This window comes from Scleropages formosus, chromosome 15 (assembly GCF_900964775.1).
Source record: "Scleropages formosus chromosome 15, fSclFor1.1, whole genome shotgun sequence".
NCBI classification, from domain to species: Eukaryota; Metazoa; Chordata; class Actinopteri; order Osteoglossiformes; family Osteoglossidae; genus Scleropages; species Scleropages formosus.
The window spans coordinates 18,577,896-18,599,881 of NC_041820.1; the positions used below are offsets into that span (position 1 = coordinate 18,577,896).

The following is a 21,986-nucleotide window of genomic DNA, read 5'->3' on the forward strand; positions in this document are numbered from 1 at the left end:
ATTATCTGAACCTACCCATAGTTAGGGATATTGTTTTGTGATGACGGTTACTTAACTGAACCGTTTCATGAGGGTATTACAAAATGTAGCAAATGGAAATAAATGCAATCAAGTGCATCAGAAATATTTTTTCACTTTCGATGCAACTTCCTCTTCACCTTTTGATGTCAGTCAAATGTCTGTGGCTTTCTGATCTTCTATTCAGTTTCTCATACATGGTTCACAAAATGTTTTATGTGCTTTTATTCTTTTTCCAATAATTTCCCCGTAAATGTGCTTGAAGGTATTTTGCTCAAGTCAGGCTATGTACTACTGTCTTGCTTCCTTCTTGCATTTTCTATTGTTATGAAATGTAGTGGGAGGGAAACTTCCCTCAGTCACTTATTTAATTTCCCTCCAGGTTATTTCACCCCAGAACTCAATACAGAAGATAAACTATAACCATGATCAAGAACCAGTGGTCTTGATGAGCAACATAGGGCACGAGGCCAAAGGGACACACCCTACACGGGATGCCAGGCCGTCACAAGGCACCCCAAGCAGGGCTCGAACCTTAGACCTACCAGACAGCAGGCACCAGCCACAGCCGCTGCACCACCATGCCAACCAACGACCAAAAAATACTTATTTATTCTGTTAATGTGAAAACAAATGATGTCAAAATGTTACATAACTTTGAGCTTCTATAGGAGAGGAACTGGTATAGGAGGTGCAACCACAGTTTATGTACAGCAGAATCCTTGGGCAAAATGAAGACAGCAAAACTCATTCATTCCTAAGGTATGCATATGTCTCAAAAAAAACAAATGGTTTAATTTAATTCACTAATAGAAATGTTCCACAACCTGGTCTACATGATATTTTTCTAAGGCATATATTCATGTTTACAAAGAAGTTTAACTGCATGACAATAATATCACGTACATTTGCATTTTCTGCTTCTGCACAACTTGAAAACACCATATCCTTCCTGCCAGCTCCAGGTGCTCTGAGCAGTGTCTAGGCACTTTGTTCATTATTTAGTTAGATACAAACTCATTGCCTGTAGCAGAGACTGCCAACTTGATGTGATGGTCTTGCTTGCTGTGCCAGGGGTTGTTATAAGGTCAGGAAAATCCTTCTAGCAACAGCAATAGTTGAAATGATACTGTAATGTTTACTCAGTTGTGACCAAAATTTAGTGTTTCCAAAGGTTAAAGGGAGAAATGCCTTCATACTCTTGAATAACTTGCCATGTAGTATATTATTCAGCATAAATACATACATGTAAGTGTGTGTGTATGTGTGTCTGTGAGTTGTGTTGAGAAGAATCCTAGTTTTTTTGGATCTCAGTTACCGTATAATCCATTGTAGCCGTACTTGGAGTATAATAGAGTTCCCTTCTATTCTTTAAATCCTCCCTCTGTAAAACACACGCCTGCTTGGACATCTTGGCATTGCATGGCAAGAGTTTGAACAGCTTCAGAAGCCGAGGACTGCAAAGCCAAAGGTTTTATTATTTATTTCTGCTCCCCACCCCTTTTGCCATTTTCCCAGAAAAGGGATTTAATGATAGACTTTAGCGTGGCAGATTCACAGTTCTATTCCAATCTACAGTCCAGGACAAAGCGCTGAACGTGACTCCGGGGAATGTCGTATCAGACGTAAACCGGATCTCAGCGAGAGCCTATTTTTGGTGTGGCACCTTCCCCCCAGCCATCGGGATTATTTAGACTGCCCCAGAGAGTGGATGTGGAATCACATTTTCTTTACCATTTACCATAAAAAAAAAAAAAGTCTCAGCTAGCTGTCGGGCAGGAGCCGACCCAAGCAGAACAGCGGCATGTTGGCCAGGCAGTCTGTGTTGGTGGCCACCTGGATGTCGCCGAACAGCGTCTGGCCTCTCATGCCTCCTGCGTACCCCGCAGTCCTCTTCAGCTCACCAAGGCGACGTAGTATGAGCTGCCGCTCCCGGCCCCGCGCCATGCCCCGGAAATAGAGCACGGCCGAAAGGTGTTTCTGGCTGTGCGAGATTGAGAGACGAGAAGAGCCTTCGGTTATAGGAAATGGAAACTGAAAGTAAACTGAAAGCACTGCAGTACGTCTAGTTGTTTTGAACACGGGGGTGGGGGGGGGGGGAGGAGCAGAATTCCCCTAGTGCGTAATAAGGCTTTCAAACTGGCAACACACAATTTCGGCTGGACGCTATCCAAATCCGGAAGGAGGCGGTGCGGCCCGCTGGAGAGCAGTAAGTATGCACATGTTGCCTGAGTGCAAAGCGAGTTTCCTTATTTCTTCATTTAGCAGAAGCTTTCATCAAAGCGATTTTCAACACTAAGCTACTTCCAGTACATTGTTTTACCCATCGCCGAATTAGCACAACTATGTCATTTTTACTGGAGCAAATCCGAACTGAGACTCTTCAAGCTGAAGGTGGTGACTCTAACCACCACACCACCTGCTGTTCATTTAAGTCAGATTTTTTTTTCTAAACTGATTTCTGTTGCATGGAAACAAGCAGAAAGCTCTAAACACAGATTCATCTCCAGAGTAGCTCCATCTCGCTGTCAAGTGAGTTCACTTTTAAATGTATTACCCCACCCACCCACCCACACACATTTTCAGAACCGCAGCCTACCCGGCAACACAGGGTGTAAGGCCAGAAGGGGAGGGGACACACCCAGGACGGGACGCCAGTCTACCGCTAAGCACCCCAAGCGGGACTCGAACCCCAGACCCACCCGAGAGCAGGACCCGGTCCAACCCACTGTGCCACTGCGCCCCTGCACCCCCATACCCCCACCGATTACCATACAGTATGTGTGAAATTCACACCGAAATCTAATACCGCATTAAACTACAGTATGTTTTGTGCTTTGCTGTTTCATAACTTTATTCTGTCCCTCTGCTGATCATGCTCCAGATTAAAAAAAAAAAAAAAGTTTTTTTCCATCAGCACGGTGGGAAAGCCCATCCATTAGGAAACATTTGGGAAAGTACATCTATTTCCTGTTGGCCCTCTCGCCTGAAATGCCTCCCAGTGTTTGGGAAGGCAAATGTGAAGACGGCAGTGACTCATGCAATCCTAAGTTATAGTCCATCTGGGACTGGGGCTTCAGAGCAAAACACACACACACATGCACTGAGTAGGAATGTGTGAATAGGAGTATTGAATGTGGACAACAATGTTAAGTGTTAATGTGACCAAAAAAAGGCTCTTGTTACTAGATGACAGCCAAGCTCAAAATGACTGTAAGAGGAGGAAAAAAGGAGAAGCTGAGAGCATCAGAAGGAGGTGGGATCTATTCAGGACTAACTGTTTCAGTCAGCAGAGGAATGGAAACAATGCATTGCTGCTCATCTCTTTATTATAACAATATACCGTAACATATTTGAACATCACCTGCCAAAAAGCTGTTCTTTTTCTGCATTACTGTAGATGCAGGTTTTGTGTTTACTGGAAATTACACTAAGGTCCATTCTGCTCTGATGCAAACTGTTGACCTCCTCTTCATGTGTCAAGGATGGGAGATTTTCCTCAACGTGTCATAATGCGATGACTAAGTCCACAGCACTTTTCCAGTGGGCTGAAAGCTGACCTGCATGAGCACAAGTGTCTGCAGAAATCTGCAGTGACTTAAGCTTTGAGCTGATCTTAGAGAATGTATAAGGCTGTGATCTAAGGGCCAGGCTCATTCTTACAACGCAGCAACGCCCTACCCTGCTGACTAGCAATCTGAGCTGAATCTCAAGGCTGGAGCAGTTGGGAGCGAGGAGGGTCTGTGGGGAAGGGCAAGGGGTGCTGTACCTGATGTCAGGATAGTCATTCACAAGAGGTTGCAGACCATTCTTGATCTCCCTCTTATTCGTCTCTCCAATGATCCTGCATAGATGCTCCCCAAGGGGGTGAAGCCAAGTGGCACTAGAGTTCTGCAGGAAAACGGGGTGACATTTGGTTAGTCTGACGTTAGAAATAGTTAGTAGTGAAGCTCTTGCCAAAAAAAGGGAAATCTCTGTGGGCCTTGCTAAATAATGAGTTGGTAAATGCAAGTGAGTCCATGCAAGTATACTTCTCAGGACCAGCGTCTAGGGGCATAAACGTTCTTGTGTTTTTGTCCTAGTGGAGATGGTGCGATGGAATTCTCCGCTCACCAGCTCTGCAAAGACATCCTTCAGGTCTCTCCATTCATTTCTCATCTTTTCTGCAGCCCTCACATTTTTTCTGTTCTTGCAGCTGTAGTTGTTCTTCATCAGCTGGGAGACATACTCCTTCACCACAAGGTAGTGCACCTTGCTCCCGAAGGTCTGCCAGTCAGACAGGATGAGCCAAAGGAGATGGAATCTACATCATTTCAAACGAATCCTTCATACTCATCTTGGTTTCAGTGAGCAGCCAGTCGGATAGCCTTTATTGCAACACCAACCGGAATATGGATGAAGAAAATCCGCAGTCTGTTTGCTTTTTCAAAAAGTCAAACCATTAATTATGAAACATTCACACACATTGTCTGAACCGCTTGTCCCATTCAGGGTCGCAGGGAGCCAGAGCCTAACCCGGCAACACAGGGTGTAAGGCTGGAGGAGTAGGAAACACACCCAGGACAGGACGCCAGTCTGTCGCAAGGCACCCCAAGTGGGACTCGAACCCCAGACCCACCAGAGAGCAGGACCCGGTCCAACCCACTGCACCACCACACCACCGCACCCCTATGAACCCTTCAGTTTTTTTTAAATGATACACTTACAGTGACAGTCTGTATTTATCCTATATTTGGCCTCTCTTGGGCCTGCTCTCCAGCTAGTGAAGTGCAATACAACAACTCAGATAAACTCAAGTGTTGGCGATCACAAAAATTCAGGTTGAAGCATTTGATTGGAAGAGTGTTGGGGGTGAGGCAAGCGAACATGCTCCTTGGGCTCATGTGACAGCTGGGACCCCTTGTCTGTTTTTGTTCTGCGGGATCATGTGAGCAGCACTGTGCTTCCTGTCATCTCACTTTACTGTCGTGGAAACATTGCAATCTGCTGTTGTGGTAAATGGGCATGCGATTTAACTTCCCCTAACAATGGAAAAGTATGCTAGGGGAACACAGTTAATACAGTGTAGCAGTGTGGGTTACCACGCATATCTGATCAGTTATGCAACACATCTCTTGCTGCATTGCATGGGGCTGGAGCAAGAAAAAAATGCTGCATTCCATATTATTACATTTAAATTTATTCAAGCAGACACTTTTCTCCAATGCAACTTCCGGTGAACTCTATGTAGTGTTATCAGCCCATACACCTTATTCACCAAGGTGACTTACACTGCTAGATACACTACTTACAATAGGTCACTCATCCATACATCAGTGGAACACACACTCTCTGTCTTTCACACACTGTAGGGGAACCTAAACAGCATATCTTTGGATTGTGGGAGGAAACCAGAGCACCCAGAGTAAACCCATGCAGAGCAAGCCTGAACTTTGGGAGAAAACCCATGCAGAGACGAGGAAAACATGCAAACTCCACACACACTGAGCAGGGATCGAACCCATGTCCTCTTACACTACTCAGGTGCTGTGAGACAGCAGTGCTGTGAGCTGTGCCACCGTACTACACCATTATGTACTATGCACAGTATTATTTACTGTGTATACACATTATGTATTGTGTACTGTGACACTTTGGAGAAAAGTGTCAGCTACATAAACAATAAATACAAGCTGATTTGGTAAGGATGCTATTTGTAAGGATGATGTGTTTGCTGGTAAACTGCTGTGCATGCAATTTATTTTTCAATCCTATGTTATGCATACTGTATATATTTTCTTATTGAAAGATGCTGTTTTTTAGCTGAATGGGACGGCTCTTTCTAACTTGTTTCGTTCATAATTCACAAGTTACTTCTGCCATCGAGTCACAATAAATAAAAGGTTAAAAATATAAATATCCGTATTCTGTCCTGATTGCTCACCGATACATTTATTATCGCTCTACTTTTGTCTCCATGGCAACAGTCTTCTCACTGGAGCTCTTGGAATCATCAGCACACATGAACCTCAGACATGAGCTGTAAACACTGTGGAAAGGAGTTGAATGAAGGAGATCCCACACTCCTGCTCTGCTTGAGTGCACCTTACTGTCATCTATTGGTTCGGCAGGTAAACACAGGTTTGCATATATTTTGCAAATTTTTGAAAATAGTAAAGCGATGAAAAACTATTGAAAATTACAAACAATGTTTGTGTCTGCAGAAATTCATAACCCAGCCGTTCGTAACATAAGGAGCCCTTAGTTTTTATTTTCCCCTCATTGCTTAGGTGTGTTGCAATAACTAGTGTAGTGGTTAGTGCTGCTGTCTTTGGATCTGACAGTTGCGGGTTTAAGTCCCACCTATCCCTTGGGCAAGGCACGTACTTTGGATTTTTCCATTAAAAATTAGTAAATCAGTGTGAGTCTCTCCTGAGAAACGTGTCAGCTAAACGAATAAACGTGAACATGCTTCCCAAGTTCAATGACATCCACGGCCATTATTAATATGCACAGAAGGTACCCCCAGGAAACCCTGTGAGTAACAACTTTTTGCCCATATTTCGCAATAATGGACTGTAAGCAATCACACCAAAGCTGAAGCTAGTAGCACTTCCCAGAAAGGCAGGACACATCAAAGCCTAGCAAAAACCTTGCTGTGGCCCAAGAAGGAAACTTCAGAGTTTCAAACTGTCTACTTCCTCACTAAATGTTTTCAGAAAATTGAAAAAGCCCTTTTCCATGACCCCTAAACAGAAGTAACTGAGGAGATGTGAAAAAGAGCCTTAGTTCCTCTCTATCAGAAGGAGAAGCCCGTGAACTGTGAGAGCATATGAAGGCAGTGAGGCTGGCGGCAGTGACAGCAACGTGACCACAGCGTGAGTTGCCCAAGGCCAGGCTTTACATAGGGGCGTTGCTACAATATTGGCTCACCAGATTTGAGTCAGTCCTTGTAAGAGCTCATGAAAGTTCATCAACCAAATACGCATCCAGACGTGTGTTTGGATGAGCACTGACATGGTAGAGATGCAAGTGTCTCCAAAACCTTCTTTCCCTTTCCATCACTCACCTGCACATAAGGAGGCTTCATTCTGCTGCTGAGCCGGGACAGGTCCTCCGTCCTCCTCACTATGTGCCGGAAATCCTCATCGCTGGAGAGCCACTTCCTTGTCATCATTCCCCTGAAGAAGGGCTGCCGGGCATGCACGGCTGATTGAGCAGCGGAAAAGGAGGGAAACATCCACCCCCATGCATACACCAGGTCATGTGCCTTACTGTATCTCCTGGGTGGGGGCCCGTTATTCCCAAACATGGGGGATTTCTAAGCAAGGATATCAAACCAGGTTCTCAGAGTACTTTTCCTACAGTGCCTACACCACGCTGGGCATGAAACACAATGAGCCCAATACTCCGCTTTCAGCGCAACTTGCTCGCCTGTTCATCCAATTCGAGTCGTAACGAGGCCAGTCCGAGCTTGGCAAATCGGAAACCCGGCAAGGCTGGCTGGTGCATGTTCTTCCGCAGCACAGGGCCGCATTCGTTTCACATTGAAAGTGTTTCACAAGAAGGTCGGTTGCTTGTGCGTTTTGGGGCGTGATTTGTATTAAATGAGATACTTTAAAGTGATGGTAAATGTTATGTCTTACATGTCAAAGGACTCTTAATATGCTGGCTGTCTTCACTGCCCGGAACTCGCCATGCTTGGAAGAGTGGTGCAATGCCCTTCAAACGTGGCCTGATTGACTTCTCACCTTGACCTCGCCATGAAATCGAGCGATGATCGTCTGGCTGAGACTGTGGACCGCACCATCTAGCTTCTCGCCCATCTGCTCCACCTCCTGCGGACTGCTCTTTCTGTACTCCTCCAGGTGTGCTCTGCACATGAGGAGACAGAAGGAAAAGTTCAGTGGCCCGATTGACTCAGCTTTTTACATTTCGCTCCATTTGTCTCCCTGTTCAATAGTCTGCGCATCTGAGGCAGCGAATGAAAAGGTGTAAACACCTTAACCATTCTTAATCTCCCAAGACAAATATTTCTCTCCAAGTTGTGACTGAAACTCTAGATATGTAACCCGCGCTGCATATTTACAAGGTGCCGAAAACGTCTTCACCATGACATTAATTTTATACTTTTCTCCAATGTAACTTCCAGTGTTGAGTGATTTACAGTTACTTAAGCATGTATACAGCTGGGTAATTTTGTTTCAAAAGGGAACAGTTTATGGTAAGGGGGGGCACGGTGGCGCAGCGGGTTTGGCCGGGTCCTGCTCTCTGCGGGGTCTGGGGTTCGAGCCCTGCGTGGGGTGCCTTGCGACAGACTGGTGTCCCATCCTGGTTGTGTCCCCTCCCCCTCCAGCCTTGTGCCCTGTGTTGCCGGGTTAGGCTCCGGCTCACCGCGACCCTGCTCGGGATAAATGGTTTCAGACAGTGTGTGTTTAGGGTAAGTGCCTTGCTCAAGGGTACTAAAGTTGGAGGTGGGATGTGAACCTGCGGGTCCAAAGATGATAACTCTAACCACTACATGACCAGCAAAGATGCTCTTATGCACAATGCAGTCTCCTGCCTCGCACATTTACTGTAAAAAATGTGACAAAAGAGAAGGTGGTTTGAGGAGAAGTGCGAAACATTTGGAAACTGGATGTTTTGAGGTTTCCGCTCGGATGTCTGGCTGACTACTGGAGCCAGGAAAGGATGTATTGTCTTTAGCTGGAAGTCTAGGTGTTCCTTCACTCAAATACCAGCACCCGGAATTTACAGGAAGTCCATCATCGCTCCTGATTCAAAGCACAGATGCGGCTTCGCCCTCAGGTCTCTCGCATTCGCTGAGGCTCGGCTTCCAAACCCTGCACGAGGAGATCTCACAAAGCCAGGAACTTCTCGGCAATGGGTTTGGGAAAAACAGTGGAAGTGACAGCCAGTTCATTTAGAGAAATCACTGAAGCATCAGGATATTTATGTGAATCGGAAGGTTGGGCGGAGCAGATGGGAAGGATGGTGAGTTCTACGGAGGGGCCTGGCGGTCACCTTGTCAAAGCTGACATTAACCCCTGCCAGCACAGACAGGCTGGAGTCCCTCTGGCATGTGGGTTGTGGACTGAGAGCACCCGAGGCTACGCTCTAAGGAGCCTGACATCACGCTACACGACATAAGGTTGCGAGGGACCTACTTCAGAGCCATGAAGCTGTTGATGTAGGCGATCCGATATTTGTCTCCCAGAGACGCGTCGCCCTGGGTGTTGCACCACTGAAGGAATTCTGCCTTGAACCTGCCAGAGAGGCCACACAAAACATTTTCTAAACATTTTCTTCCCTGGAAAATGAAAGCTACTAAGAGCAGCTGGCCTTCATCATATTATCATACAGAATACAGCACAAACAGTAGGATTTACTGCATTACAAGGCTGTATCCATTCTTACTGCTGAAGGAAACCCTGGAGCTGCTCCAGACATATACACGCAGCTCGGGTCTCCAGGTCTTCGTCTATTGTCCTGGAGTTTTTGCAGTAGGACTTCACAGCCTGAGAAGCAACAAAATGGACTCGGCTCATGTCCCATTTTATGGCCTGTTGTCGCAGGGAAAGCCTGTATTGTCCCCTAGTGGTCAACGAGGGATATTAACATTCCCCCCTTTACTAAGTCAGAGTGGCTTTTATGTGTCATTTTTGGACAGATGCCTCTTTTGTTCGTTTTCGAACTTAAGCATGCTTGGATACCGTCAAAATGTCCATGTGGATTTCGGAGTGATAGAAGCCCTCTTCCAATTCTGGATCTGTCTCTGGAATCCAGCCGTCCTCTGACTGAAGCTTTATGACGTTACCCATAATTGTTTTCATGTCATCCTGAAAAACAAGAGTTGTGAAGCACAACTTTCACCTTGCTGCTTGAACACATGAGCCTTTCCTGCATGGTGGGAATGACTTTTATGACCGTCCACCCGGTAGGCAAATAGGACGTACAGCGGTTAAGGTGCTAGGCCACTTATGCATGCTGAGAATGATTGTGACTTTGATGGATATCGGTTTGAAACAAACGTTGCCTCAGTAAATATACTGTGCTTGGGGGTATGCATCAAAAATGTCATTAAACGGTGAACTAAGTTCTGTATAATAAGGAGATAGATCATGTAGTGTGGTTGGGATCGTAGATCTCATGGTAACACTACAGGCTGTGATGGTCCTCACCTTTATCAGGAGACAATAGGTCTTCTTGAGTTGGTCCAGGAAGTCGTCCTCTAGCGGGAGGGAAATGCTGTCAGTGTTTATGTCTGGCTGGAGGGTTGGACTACCCATCATCTCCTCGCTGGAGTCAACGAGGGGACAGAAAACATGGGCATTACAACCTTGTATAAACGTCCGCTCAGGGTCACATGGGAATGAGATAATGGTAACTATTCCTTTGATAAATGGCACATTTACTAGAGATGCCACAGTGTGAGTGATGCCTATGAGCCCACATGCCATGCAAAACAAGTAATTCTTCCCGTTAGAGAGGAAGAAACGTTAGAATTTATGTTTTAGAGATATGGCCTCTGTTGTACTTCAAAACTATAGGAAGTGGGAAGTGGTGGAAGACACTCACCTTTTGTAATAGTTCACAATCCAGTTCAAGAGGGCATAGCAATCCTTTGCCTCAAGATCCTTCTGCGGGATGTCTTTGAGATGCTGGGCAATGCTCTCGTGGTAGCTCTCCACATAGGTGTTCAACACATTAAAACTGGGGGGGTAGGAGGCCTTCAGGTGATTTTTAACATTTTCCAAGTCCTCCATGGTGGTTTTGCGTAGAAGGCCCAGGTGTACTGCCAGCCAAGATGTGTTCTGCTCTTTGGTGTCCAGGGGTACACTCTTGATTTTATCCCGCACCCCCTCCCGCACCGCCTCTTTCCAGGTGTCCCGCCAATTCCACCCTGCACTGCCTGGATCTCCCTCCCTCTTCTCCTCCTCCTGGATGATCTGGACCATGCATATCAAGTGCTCGGTGCTACAGGAAGGCTGATTGCTGGAGTCCTTGACAATGACTTTCATCTTGTCTCGCAAGGCACTGTACAGGAGGTTAAGGTCCTTCTCCTTCTTGACCAGCTCTACAGGGGTGTCCTCCTTGCCCTTCTCCTCCAGCTCCTTCTGGAGCTCCAGACGCATGGAGAGCAGGTTCAGGTGAGCATCCTCAAGCTGCATATTCCCGATTAGGGTGTTGATTTGCATAACTGAGAGACAGATAAATCAATCAGTCAGTCAGACAATGGAAATAACCAGCCATCAGCAACTTGTATCACATTTGTGACTGAGCAAACACACAAAACCTGCCTCTTTAAGGTAGCAGGGTCAAATTCAGCTGTTTCACCCAAAAATATAGAAAAAAATCAGCATATTCCCTGATATGTTTATAGATTGACCAAATATGCAGAATGATCTTAATACAGACAAAAACAAAAACTAATCTGAAACTGTCAGCTCTCAACAGGCTGTAACTTGCTGCTATGCAAAGCCTTCAAGTACATATTTTTGTCGCCTTGCACTGCAGTTTCACTTCAACAAGATGAGCATCATTAAAGAACAGGTTTCCAAAGAAACCCGGAAGTGCTTTACACATTTCAGTCTGTCTGATGGTATCTGTGCTAACCATGGCTCTAACCTTAAACCTTAACCATAACCCACACACACATTGTCTGAAACCGCTTGGCCCAAGCAGGTTGCGGCAAACCAGAGCCTAACCCGGCAACACAGGGTGCAAGGCTGGAGGGGGAGGGGACACACCCAGGATGGGACGCCAGTCTGTTGCAAGGCACCACAAGTAGGACTTGAACCCCAGACCCTTAAATGTTAACTGTTCAGTTCACAAGTACTGATAAAGGTCACTTGAGCCATCACTATGAAACAGAAACATTTCTTCAGGGACAGGTAAGGTACTCACCTGAGAGAGGGTTGGCTGGAATCTCTGGGAGTTCATAGGAATCCTTCTCCTGTACCTGCTCTACATTTTCCTCATTTATGCTCTCACTGAGAGTGTGCAAGTCAGGTTTTTGGTCTTTTTCCTTCCTCGTGGACCACCTCCTCCAGAGGAAATTGCCTTTTGTGTCCTCAGTATCTTTGTTTGTGCGTGCCGAGTCTGTATCGTTCAAATTTTGGTCACATCAGGACGGTTTAATGGGTCACGTTCAGACAGTTGATTGGCATGTAAGGAAAACACCAGACTTTGTGGTACAGTATAATCAACCCTCAATTAAATTCTTCCATCAATTACTTAAATTATAGTATCATGTAATTACATATGTGGTCATAATGGAACACAAGTGGACTAATGAAGAGTCCAGAAAGGACTACTTCATACCTGAGGGACTTCTTGAGTGACCACGCTTATGGCTCTGGGACACATCTATATTCACGGGGCTTGATGGGCTGGAGGGGCTTAGGGGACTTCTCGGAGACATCTCCAAAGACCGGATACTCGGAGCTAGGACAGAAATAGAGACGTGCTCGGTGGGAAACCCCTTTAAAATTCCCCTGCGTCATATTTGTGCTGATCTTTATCCTGTCTGGCCAAACCAGTTTTGGGAATATAATACTTTCAAAGTAGAGCAGAGTGCACACCTGTGGCTGAAAGCAGGGAGCAGTGCATGCTGGGTAGCTCTCATGCAGATGGCGAGGAGGTGACGGGACATGTCTTAGAAACACGGCACCGAGCCTCCAGTAAACCAGTGTTACAGCACTCTGGACTATTACAGGAATTGTAATAAAACTGAAACAGTTTTCGCCATTGGATCAAGAAGCCTAATGCTTTTTATATACAAACACATACATATACCTGGTCACACACACATTTTCAGAACCGCTTGTCCCATACGGGGTCACGGGGAACCGGAGCCTACCCGGCAACACAGGGCGTAAGGCCAAAGGGGGAGGGGACACACCCAGGACGGGACGCCAGTCCGTCGCAAGGCACCCCAAGCGGGACTCGAACCACAGACCCACTGAAGAGCAGGACCCGGTCCAACCCACTGCGCCACCGCGCCACCGCGCCCCCTATACCTGGTCAGTTATGTAAAAATGTGCCTTGGGAACAACGGAAGGGGATGCTTCTGGTTAAAAACGGATCTGGTGGACCCAGATTTTAAGAATATATATATATGTATATGGTACAGTCAGCAAATTCGAAAACTTGCCCCTGTACCATATACAAAAAATAATTAGGAGTGGCAATTAAGCAATGTTAAAAATAGTATTTGAGATGTAAGCTCTCCTTGTAGCTTTTGAAATGCTATGCAACATAACATTATATGTATTGTCTGTGCCCCTTCAGCTCACTGTGACCTTGTGGAGACCTCCGCTGGACTGACTCCAGGTCTTTTATAGAATTCATGACTCGATAGACTTACTTGGAGACGTCCTCGCTTGCGACTCAGGATCAGAATTCTGTGCTGCTGTCCCTGCTTCTGTGCCGTTAAGCTCCTTCGATCCTCTGCGTATGGAATTCCTTACATTCTTCATTTTTTTAATGATGGAGGGCTTTTTCTTTTCCTTTTTTTCATTGCTGTTCTCCGCCTTGTCACTCTCCTCCTTGCTGTGCTCCTCTTTGGTGTTCTCCTCTTTACCGTGTTCCACCTGGGTCCTCTCATTCTCTGCTATCATGGACGTGGTCTCCTCTCCTGCTTCCCCTGCCTTGATGTTATCTGGTTCTGTGTCCATGACTGCGACTATGCCAGGCATCTTCTGCTCCTGTGGGCAGCAGAGCAGACTGTGGAAGGTGATGAGCGATGCCCTAAAGACTCTTTGTGAAAATGCTGGCTCTGTTGCCGTGGAACACGTCCCTCAGTTCTGGCCCTTGTGGAGTCGGCAAAAACTAGCCTGGAGTTTTATTTACAGAAAACAAAGGATTTGTTCAGGATGACATGCAGCATGTATGTCACACAAGTTTCTGGAAGGGCAGAAATCAGGTTTTTCAAGACAAAACAGACATCTTGCAGTAAACAGTACACCATATGAAAATTAAACATCAGGTATTTTGGGAATATTCTTTTGGAATTTAATGCATGATGTGTGTGTGTGTGTGTGTTTTCATTCTGAAGTACAGTGCTGTGAAAAGGTATTTGCCAGTTTTTTATTTTCTCAATTTTATTTTCTCAATTTTTGCATCTTTTTCCGATTAAATCTGATCACGTATTTTTAGAAGTTCTAGTAGTATATGAGTTTAGCCTGAAAAACAGCAATGTTGTTTTTTGCAATTTCCTTCGTCTGGAAGCTAATGAAATATGAAACCCTAGATGTGAAAAAATTTAAAAAAAAAAAATTGCCCCAATTTTGTTTTTTGCAGCTACTCGTGTGATGAACATTAGTTCATATGGTGGAAAAAAAACAAACTGGCTGCACTTAACATGGGCTAGTGAAGCCAGCTAGAAAAACAAAGATCCATACAGGCTGGTCATTTGCAAAGACCTCCAGGGAAGAGGTGCTTAAGCCTAGAAGTTTGGTCAAGGTCATGCAGCCATTTCTAAAGCTCTGACCTTCAATCGAACAACAGTGTGAGCCCAAATCGTCAAACGTTTGGAGCACCGGTGAATCTATCACTGAACTACTGTCCAGTCAAAACCTCTCCACAAGCAAGGCGTAAAATCATTTACGAACTTAAAAGAACCCCATAACAACATCCAGGGAATTGCAAGCCTCTCTTACGTCAGCTCAAGTCAGTGCTCACAACTCCACAGTAAGAGATAAAAAAAAAATGGGATAGACAGGGGAGTGGCAAGGCAGAAAGCAACTCTAACTAAAAAGAACATGAAAGCTCATCTACAGTTTGTGGAAAAGCACCTGGATGTCTCTCAGGACTTCTTGAAGAATCTTTTGTGGACTGATGGATCAAAAATATAACTTTTTGGAAGACATGGGCCCTGTTATACCTGGTGAAAAACAACACTGGCTTCTCGGAGTTAAAACCTTCTGCCAGCAATCAAGCATGGTGATGGCGGTGTTTTTTGGGAATACTTCACTGCCACTAGACCTGGGCACCTCGTTGTTGTCACGTCCACGCCCGCATCACACTTGACAACACATGACACCAATCACTACACACACCCTTGAAAGATACTCCTCAGCTCTCGTACAATCGCAGAATCTCGCTGAGACAACCGTCTCTCCTGCGCTATGTCCAGGTCTTCCTCTTTCCTTGTCTCCTGTCTCCATTTCCCGGCTTCCAACCCTTCGCTCTGTCCCCTGACTACGTCCTTGCATCCTCGCTCTCACCCTGACCACTGATCGACCGACTTTTCACCCGTCCCTGAAAACGAGAACTTGCCAGACCCCATAGTTCCTGACAACTGATCCTGCACTTGGGTCCATCCGCCCCCACGTCCTATGTTCCGCGTGACCGTTGTCATTGAGAGAACTTTTTCTCTTAGAAAATTCTAAAGGAGAACGCCAGGCTATCGGTCCATGAGCCGAAGCTGAACTGCACCTGGGTCATGCATTAAAACAGCGATGACAAACTTACAAGCAAGTCAACATCAGATTGGCAGAAAACTAAATTGAAGTCATGTATGGAATGATACAGTCAAAGATCTGACCTCAATCCAGCTGACATGTTATGGCAAGACCCGCAAAGAGTTGATAGCGCTCCGAAACCTGCAACTGTTGCTGAGCTGAAGCAGTTCTACATGGCGGAGTGGGCCAACATTATTACGCAGTGATGACAGACCCCCGTCTACAACTACAGGAAACTCTGTTCAGGCTGCAGTCGTTGCAGCCAAAAGCGGAGCAACCAGTTACTGACGATGAAGAGGCAATTTGTTTTTCCCACCTGTGTTTACACATTTCATTACCTTCCAAACCAAGGAAACAACCGAGAAACAGTACTGGAGTCACCTTCTCTCTTACAGGCTCCATTCATACATGAACTGACATTACAGATCTAATTGAACTTAATGTCAAAAAATTGCAAGTGTAGAGAAAATTGGAAATGAGGCAAATACTTTTTCACAGCACTGTTCAAAACAGAAGGCAAATAGTAAAGATTATGTTGTCAGTTCTTGAGTAACTACCACTACTGACTAAAGTGCAATCTGGATATATGGTGATGAAATTTATTCTGTTGTTCAGTCACTATCTGAAATTTGCCACTTTCTCAGCAAATATACTAATATGCTTATGACTTCCGACATAAATTATAACTTGAGAATGATTTTGCTCGTGAGGCATGTCACAAAGCAGAAGTGAGATTAAATGGATGTAAGTTCCATGTGAAAAAAGCACGTAAATTTCCCTGATGTCATGCGCAGGTGATGTGACCTTGTAATAAGAATGATCTGTAAGATACTGGCAACATCTCAGTGGTGTCTCTGTCAACACTGAAATAAGGGGCTTTATTTTCACTGAACCGGTCACAAACCAAAATTAACTAGGTCACTGTAATTCTCTCTAAATACCAAAGCCAGAGGAGGGCACAATACATTCTATTACATGATATGCTAAACTTCAGCTGTCCAAGTTTTATTTCTAATTTTACAGTTTTATGCTGAATGAGTTTGGTATAGGAGAGGTGGCATAGTGGCACAGCGGGTATTGTGGGTGCCTCATGCTGTATGGGCTCAGTGATTGGGTGTGGGTTCCATCCCTGTTCAGTCAGAATGGTGTTTGCATGCTCTCTATGTTCACACAGCTTTCCTGCAGGTACTCTGGAAGAGCTGGTAGTATATTGGTTAGAACTACTGCTTTGGGATGCAAGGGTTGCAGGTTCAATCCCTCTCTGCCTGTAGTACCCTTTAGCAATGTACTTACCCTAAACTGCTCCAGTAAAATTACCCAGCTGTATAAAGGGGTAAATAATTGTAACCTTAACATTGTAAGTTGCTTTGGAGAAAAGTGTCAACTAAATGAATAAACATACTCAAGTTTTCTTCCAAATACAGATGAACTGGCGATCTCTAAACGGCTCATGGTGTGTGACTGTTGGAGTGAATGAGTGGGAGTGGTTATCCTGCAATGGAGTGGCGTCTCATCCAAAGTGTACCTTCCTTAGCCTAGCACCCTATGCCTCTCGAATAGGCTCCAGACTGCCATGACCCTGAATTAGGATACGTGAGGTAATGAACTTTATTGTCATATGTTAGGTTCTTAAATGTGCAGCTATCAGTTATTGAAATAGTTAATTGAATGGTCTAATGGGTTTAGGCACAGCCTATTTAAATAAAAAAATAGCACTAACTAGGGAAAAAATCTAATTGAAAGTCACAAAATTATCACCATTTAAGTTAAACCACATAGATTTTTATTGTCCTTTCACCAAAAGATCTGAAACTGTCGGATATGCAGTGCAGCTAGAAATTACATAAAGCCCTTCTATCCACTAGATCTACCTTGAGGTTGTTTTTGAACCAGAAGCAGTCTTTCTCATCTGAAATAACTGGTGTGTAATCACCAGTCCCATACCATTTGTTTTAGAGGAAATCATGTGTGTAGCAGAAAAACGAAAGTAATGCGAGTGAAAAAATACACACACACACACATTTTCAGAACCGCTTGTCCCATATGGGGTCACGGGGAACCGGAGCCTACCCGGCAACACAGGGCGTAAGGCCAGAGGGGGAGGGGACACACCCAGGACGGGACGCCAGTCCGTCGCAAGGCACCCCAAGCGGGACTCGAACCCCAGACCCACCGGAGAGCAGGACCCGGTCCAACCCACTGCGCCACCGCGCTCCCCCTAGTGAAAAAATAAGTGAACCCCAAGTTGCATTGGTGGAAACAAGTAGGTAAGTAGAATCAAATGTGTAAATCATTATCATTTATTCATTTTATAAGATGATTTAAGATTTAGATTTTATACCTTTAATGTTGGGGGCGCAGTGGCACAGTCGGTTGGCCTGGGCCTTGCTCTCTGGTGGGTCTGGGGTTCAAGTCCTGCTTGGAGTGCCTTGTGATGGACTGGTGTCCTGTCCTGGGTGTGTCCCCTCCCCCTCCAGCCTTTTGCCCTGTGTCACTGGGTTAGACTCCTTGCGACCCCGTATGGGACAAGTAGTTTCGGATGATGTATGTGATGCATTTAATATTTTAGAGAAGACTAATTGTCATCCCTATAGGGTTTGCAAGCAGTACCGTATGTCTTTCTATATTACTAGGCTCAGATTTACCTTTTTCACAGTACAGGACAGGACATCTGGGAGGAACTCAGAGTAGAGCCGCTACTCCTTCACATTGAGAGGAGCCAGTTGAGGTGGTTCAGGCATCTGATAAGGATGCCCCCTGGGCGCCTCCCTTTGGAGGTATACCGGGCACAGCCAACTGGGACGAGGCCCAGAGGTCGGCCCAGGACCCAGTGGAGGGATTATATCTCACAGTTGGCCTGGGAACGGCTGGGGATCCCCCAGGTTGAGCTGGAGGAAGTTGCGGGGGACAGGGGCGGCTGGGCCTCTCTCCTCTCCCTGCTGCCACCGCGACCCTACTAGGACAAGCGGGTTGGAATATGGATGGATGGATGGATGGACAGTACAGTACCTAAAGTCAGTATTTGATTTTTGAGAACGGTATCTGATCACCAGCAGCCTCTCACCACATCGCAGTACAGAGAACAACGACAAAGAGATCATGCGGAATCATTCAGTGGTGCTTTCTCTGTGCAGTTCAAAGACACCTGTGTTTCTACCGTAGTGCTTCGACACACTTGAAGTAACCCTTGCAGTGAACTTACCCTCTGTGGTCCCAAACCAGCAGCAAACAATGAGACATTGCCATTGCTGCATGTCTGTGCGTTCTCTCTTCTGCGGCAGGACTTCCCACGTCCCTCTTTACCCACTTTCCCAGGAATAAACTTAATATGTTGCCAGAAGCTCCCCTTGTGTACTCTTTCACTTTCTGAACAAATAGAGCTCCTTGACATGGCAAACTACTTTCATCCTTTCCACGCAACATTCTACCATGTCATCAAAATTCAGTCCATCCTCTTCTGGCTACGTTTCTCATAATGTCGCGTATCATTTAACGGAATAAATCTGTTCCAGGTCAGACAGAATCTGAATATTTTTCCAATCACAGTTGATGGTTAATGAATAAATTCGGCTACTTCACCGGCTCACCCACTCGATCATTCACCGAGTACTTTCTTTATTTGACAAAGACCGAACATGGAAGGCTTTAACAAGCTGTGGACAGCAGCTGTGCAGTGATAGATTTATACAATGAGTTGTAACAAAGAAAATGACCTTAAATGCCTCAGAATTACAGTCAAACAAGTAAAGCGAATCTGCAGCCCTAAGGACTCAACCAAATAGTACAACCTTTAACTGTAAATGCACGGTACTTGTGTGGCATTTGTATCAGACGCACTTGTACCTGCAACTCCACGAGGAGGTTCCTGGTATAGCCGCGAGAACGTTCATAATCTTGTGTAATGTTAGGCGTGTTAAGAACGCCGAGTCAATCGTCATACACGTGAAATCTTAGTTATGGCTGAACGTACCAGATATCCCACAATGATCTATGAAAGCTGGAAAATTACCTTTGGATCTGATCACTCATAGAAGAATCTCTTCGTAGACAGGTGTTATGCTCCTTTTACCTTCCTTACTGTAGATGCTTTCACTTTCATCTTTTACCTGATGCTGATGTTTAACAAAATGACCTGTACAGACTTGTTAGACATCCTAAGAATGGCTTTAAAAAATCAAAAGGAGGACGTTCTGGCTTCGGAGCTAGATCCTCCCTTTTTATAGATTAGCCAGCATCACCTTGAGACCCACAGTGATCATTCACAAGTGACCAGTTAATGATTAAACGGTCGCTTGTGCAGGAAACACGTGGGACATAACAGACCTTTGACATGTGCCCTCCTCGCAACAAAAAAGATTGCTATTGGCTATTTCAGTCAATTTGTAATTAATGTATACTAATTGTACACATATATATCAAAGTAAGAAAGAACTGTAACAGCTTGTATTTGTATTACTTTTTTGAAAGTCAAACTATGGGTAAGATTTTTACGAGTAGCACTGCTGTCTCACAGCGCCTGGGTGGTGTGAGAGAACATGGGTTTGATCCCCACTCAGTCTGTGTAGAGTTTGCACATTCTCCCCGTGTCTGTGTGGGTTTCCTCTGGGCGCTCTGGTTTCCTCCCACAGTCCAAAGACATGCTGTTCAGGTTCCCCCAGAGTGTGTGAGTGACAGAGAGAGTGTGGTCCACTGATGTATGGATGAGTGACCCATTGCAAGTAGTGTGTCTAGCAGTGTAAATCACCGCGGTGAATAAGGTGTGTGGGCTGATAACACTACATAGAGTTCATTGGAAGGCACTTTGGAGAAAAGCATCTGCTAAGTGAATAAATGTCTGTATTATTTACTTTATAAGTAAAGGCTTTCTTCAGAACGTTTTGGCAGTAATTTTGCAGTTTTACAAAAAATCTTAAGTGTTGAGGGAAGTCAGGGAAGGAGGGCATTTAAGCCAGCAGTACTGTTTTGCCTGTGTGAGAAATACAGATGTGACCTGGAAACACTGCAGCTGTATTTGCCCATCATAGCCACGAGGTGACAGCAACATCACAGCCATGTGGGCTAATAAGGCCCTCATACCTCATTTTACCTTGTCCGGCTTCACTGGAGTACTGTGACTGTCCTCAGTTGAGAAACAGCAGCAGCTCGATTGACTAACACACTATTACTGCAGCTAACTGTTAGATATGAAAACCGAATAAACGGGAGAACATGGCGGCTGGACTATTGCAGTTACGTAAGTATCAGAAGCAAGATTTAATCTCACCTCACTCATTTTCTACATAATTTGTTATCAGCTCTGTTTCATTCACCTCAGAAGCACTTGAAGCACACACACACACACACACACACACACACACACACACACACACACACACACACACACACACACGCGTATACAGTATAGGGTTGCCAACCCCTGCAGAAGAAAATAAGGGACACTTGAAATTTCTTTGTAGCTAATGTTTATGTGTTAAAAAGAAGTCTCTGCTTGACTTAATTAAATGTTAAAATGAACCTGAGACATTTAATTAGCTTCTAGCTCACTCAAATCATGTAGTTTTGTACTGGAAATGTATTTTAAGCAATAGATCATACATTTTGTAATATATTTTGAAAAGTAAAAGTGTAAAGAAAACTTGTAATATATTGTATTGTGTAATACAATATACTGAACAATAGCTAACCATCAGCATCGGGTGAAGTGGGTGCGACCTAAAACTTGACCCTTGACCTTTAACCTCCCCCCACTGTCACATGTAGCATCCAGGTAGCAACGGCCAATGACAGTCGGACTCACACACGCAACACAGCTGCGTTTCACATCCATTTCTGCGATGTTTTCCTAATCTTCTCTTAACACTTTCATGAGACCTGCGAAGTTTATTTACGCTGTCAATATATGTAATAAAAACTTTTAAACGTCTGGGTGTGAAAAGGTTAAAATACGGGACAAACCGCGTTCTGTATGGTTTTAATACGAAGCGCAACTCTTATCCCTTAAATATGGAACAACTGGAAACCCTGCACACGTACGGAAGGGACTCAAACCTTCTGGGAGTGGCCATGCCCTTTATGCTAAACGAGCGCTAATTATACTGCGGTAGAAAACCGAGTTTGACAGCTTCCAAGGGATTAAATCAATTAAATGAGGTATTTCTGACAGTGTTTTGTATATTGCACCACTATGTTGCAACACGCTCTCTGTTCTACGCCGTGCCCTGATGTACCGTGCCGTGCCGTATGTCCGGCCCAGGGTGCTGCTGGGGAGGCCCTGTGATTTTGACAAATCCGATGCTGAGGGGTATGTTGCAGGAATGAGCCTCCAAAGTGTGGCACGTGTTATTGTGTATGTGTGTGTGTGTGTGTGCACATATGTGCTTCTGAGTAGGGATGTTTGCGTGTGCGCGTATGAGCGCGTAATCACTGTTGGGCGCCGTCGCACAGATGGATCCCTGTGACGGAGATCCGGCTTGACAGTGTGCCGTGAGGTGGAGCTCTGTCTGCCCGTGGACTCGGACTCTG

General features: G+C 45.2%; 1 protein-coding gene across 4 annotated transcripts; it reads right to left on the reverse strand.

The window, feature by feature from the left end:
- Positions 1-579: 579 nt before the first annotated feature.
- Positions 580-19,690, reverse strand: exoc3l4 (exocyst complex component 3-like 4). 4 transcript variants are annotated; one of them, XM_029258259.1, is made up of 14 exons: positions 19,474-19,690; positions 13,367-13,706; positions 12,322-12,444; positions 11,905-12,099; positions 10,576-11,197; positions 10,179-10,296; positions 9,711-9,836; positions 9,415-9,515; positions 9,165-9,263; positions 7,749-7,872; positions 7,067-7,189; positions 4,132-4,284; positions 3,788-3,909; positions 580-2,002 (listed from the first exon to the last, which is right to left on the reverse strand). In XM_029258259.1, the coding sequence occupies exons 2-14, from the start codon at positions 13,695-13,697 to the stop codon at positions 1,783-1,785; spliced, it is 2,457 nt and encodes an 818-aa protein (XP_029114092.1). In that variant the 5' UTR covers positions 13,698-13,706; positions 19,474-19,690; the 3' UTR covers positions 580-1,782. The 4 variants fall into 4 exon arrangements, with proteins under 4 accessions (XP_029114092.1, XP_029114091.1, XP_029114093.1 ...); XM_029258258.1 differs by having other exon boundaries at positions 13,367-13,835; XM_029258260.1 differs by lacking the exon at positions 19,474-19,690 and adding an exon at positions 18,110-18,187 and having other exon boundaries at positions 13,367-13,835.
- Between the last annotated feature and the right edge of the window lie 2,296 nt (positions 19,691-21,986).

Coding starts and splice junctions, on each gene's coding strand:
- exoc3l4 (XM_029258259.1), bottom strand. CDS start 13,697: ATGCCTGGCATAGTCGCAGTCATGGACACAGAACCAGATAACATCAAG. Junction 12,445..13,366: donor GCAAGCGAGGACGTCTCCAA/GTAAGTCTATCG, acceptor TTTCTGTCCTAG/CTCCGAGTATCCGGTCTTTG. Junction 3,910..4,131: donor AGGATGTCTTTGCAGAGCTG/GTGAGCGGAGAA, acceptor GTTTTCCTGCAG/AACTCTAGTGCCACTTGGCT.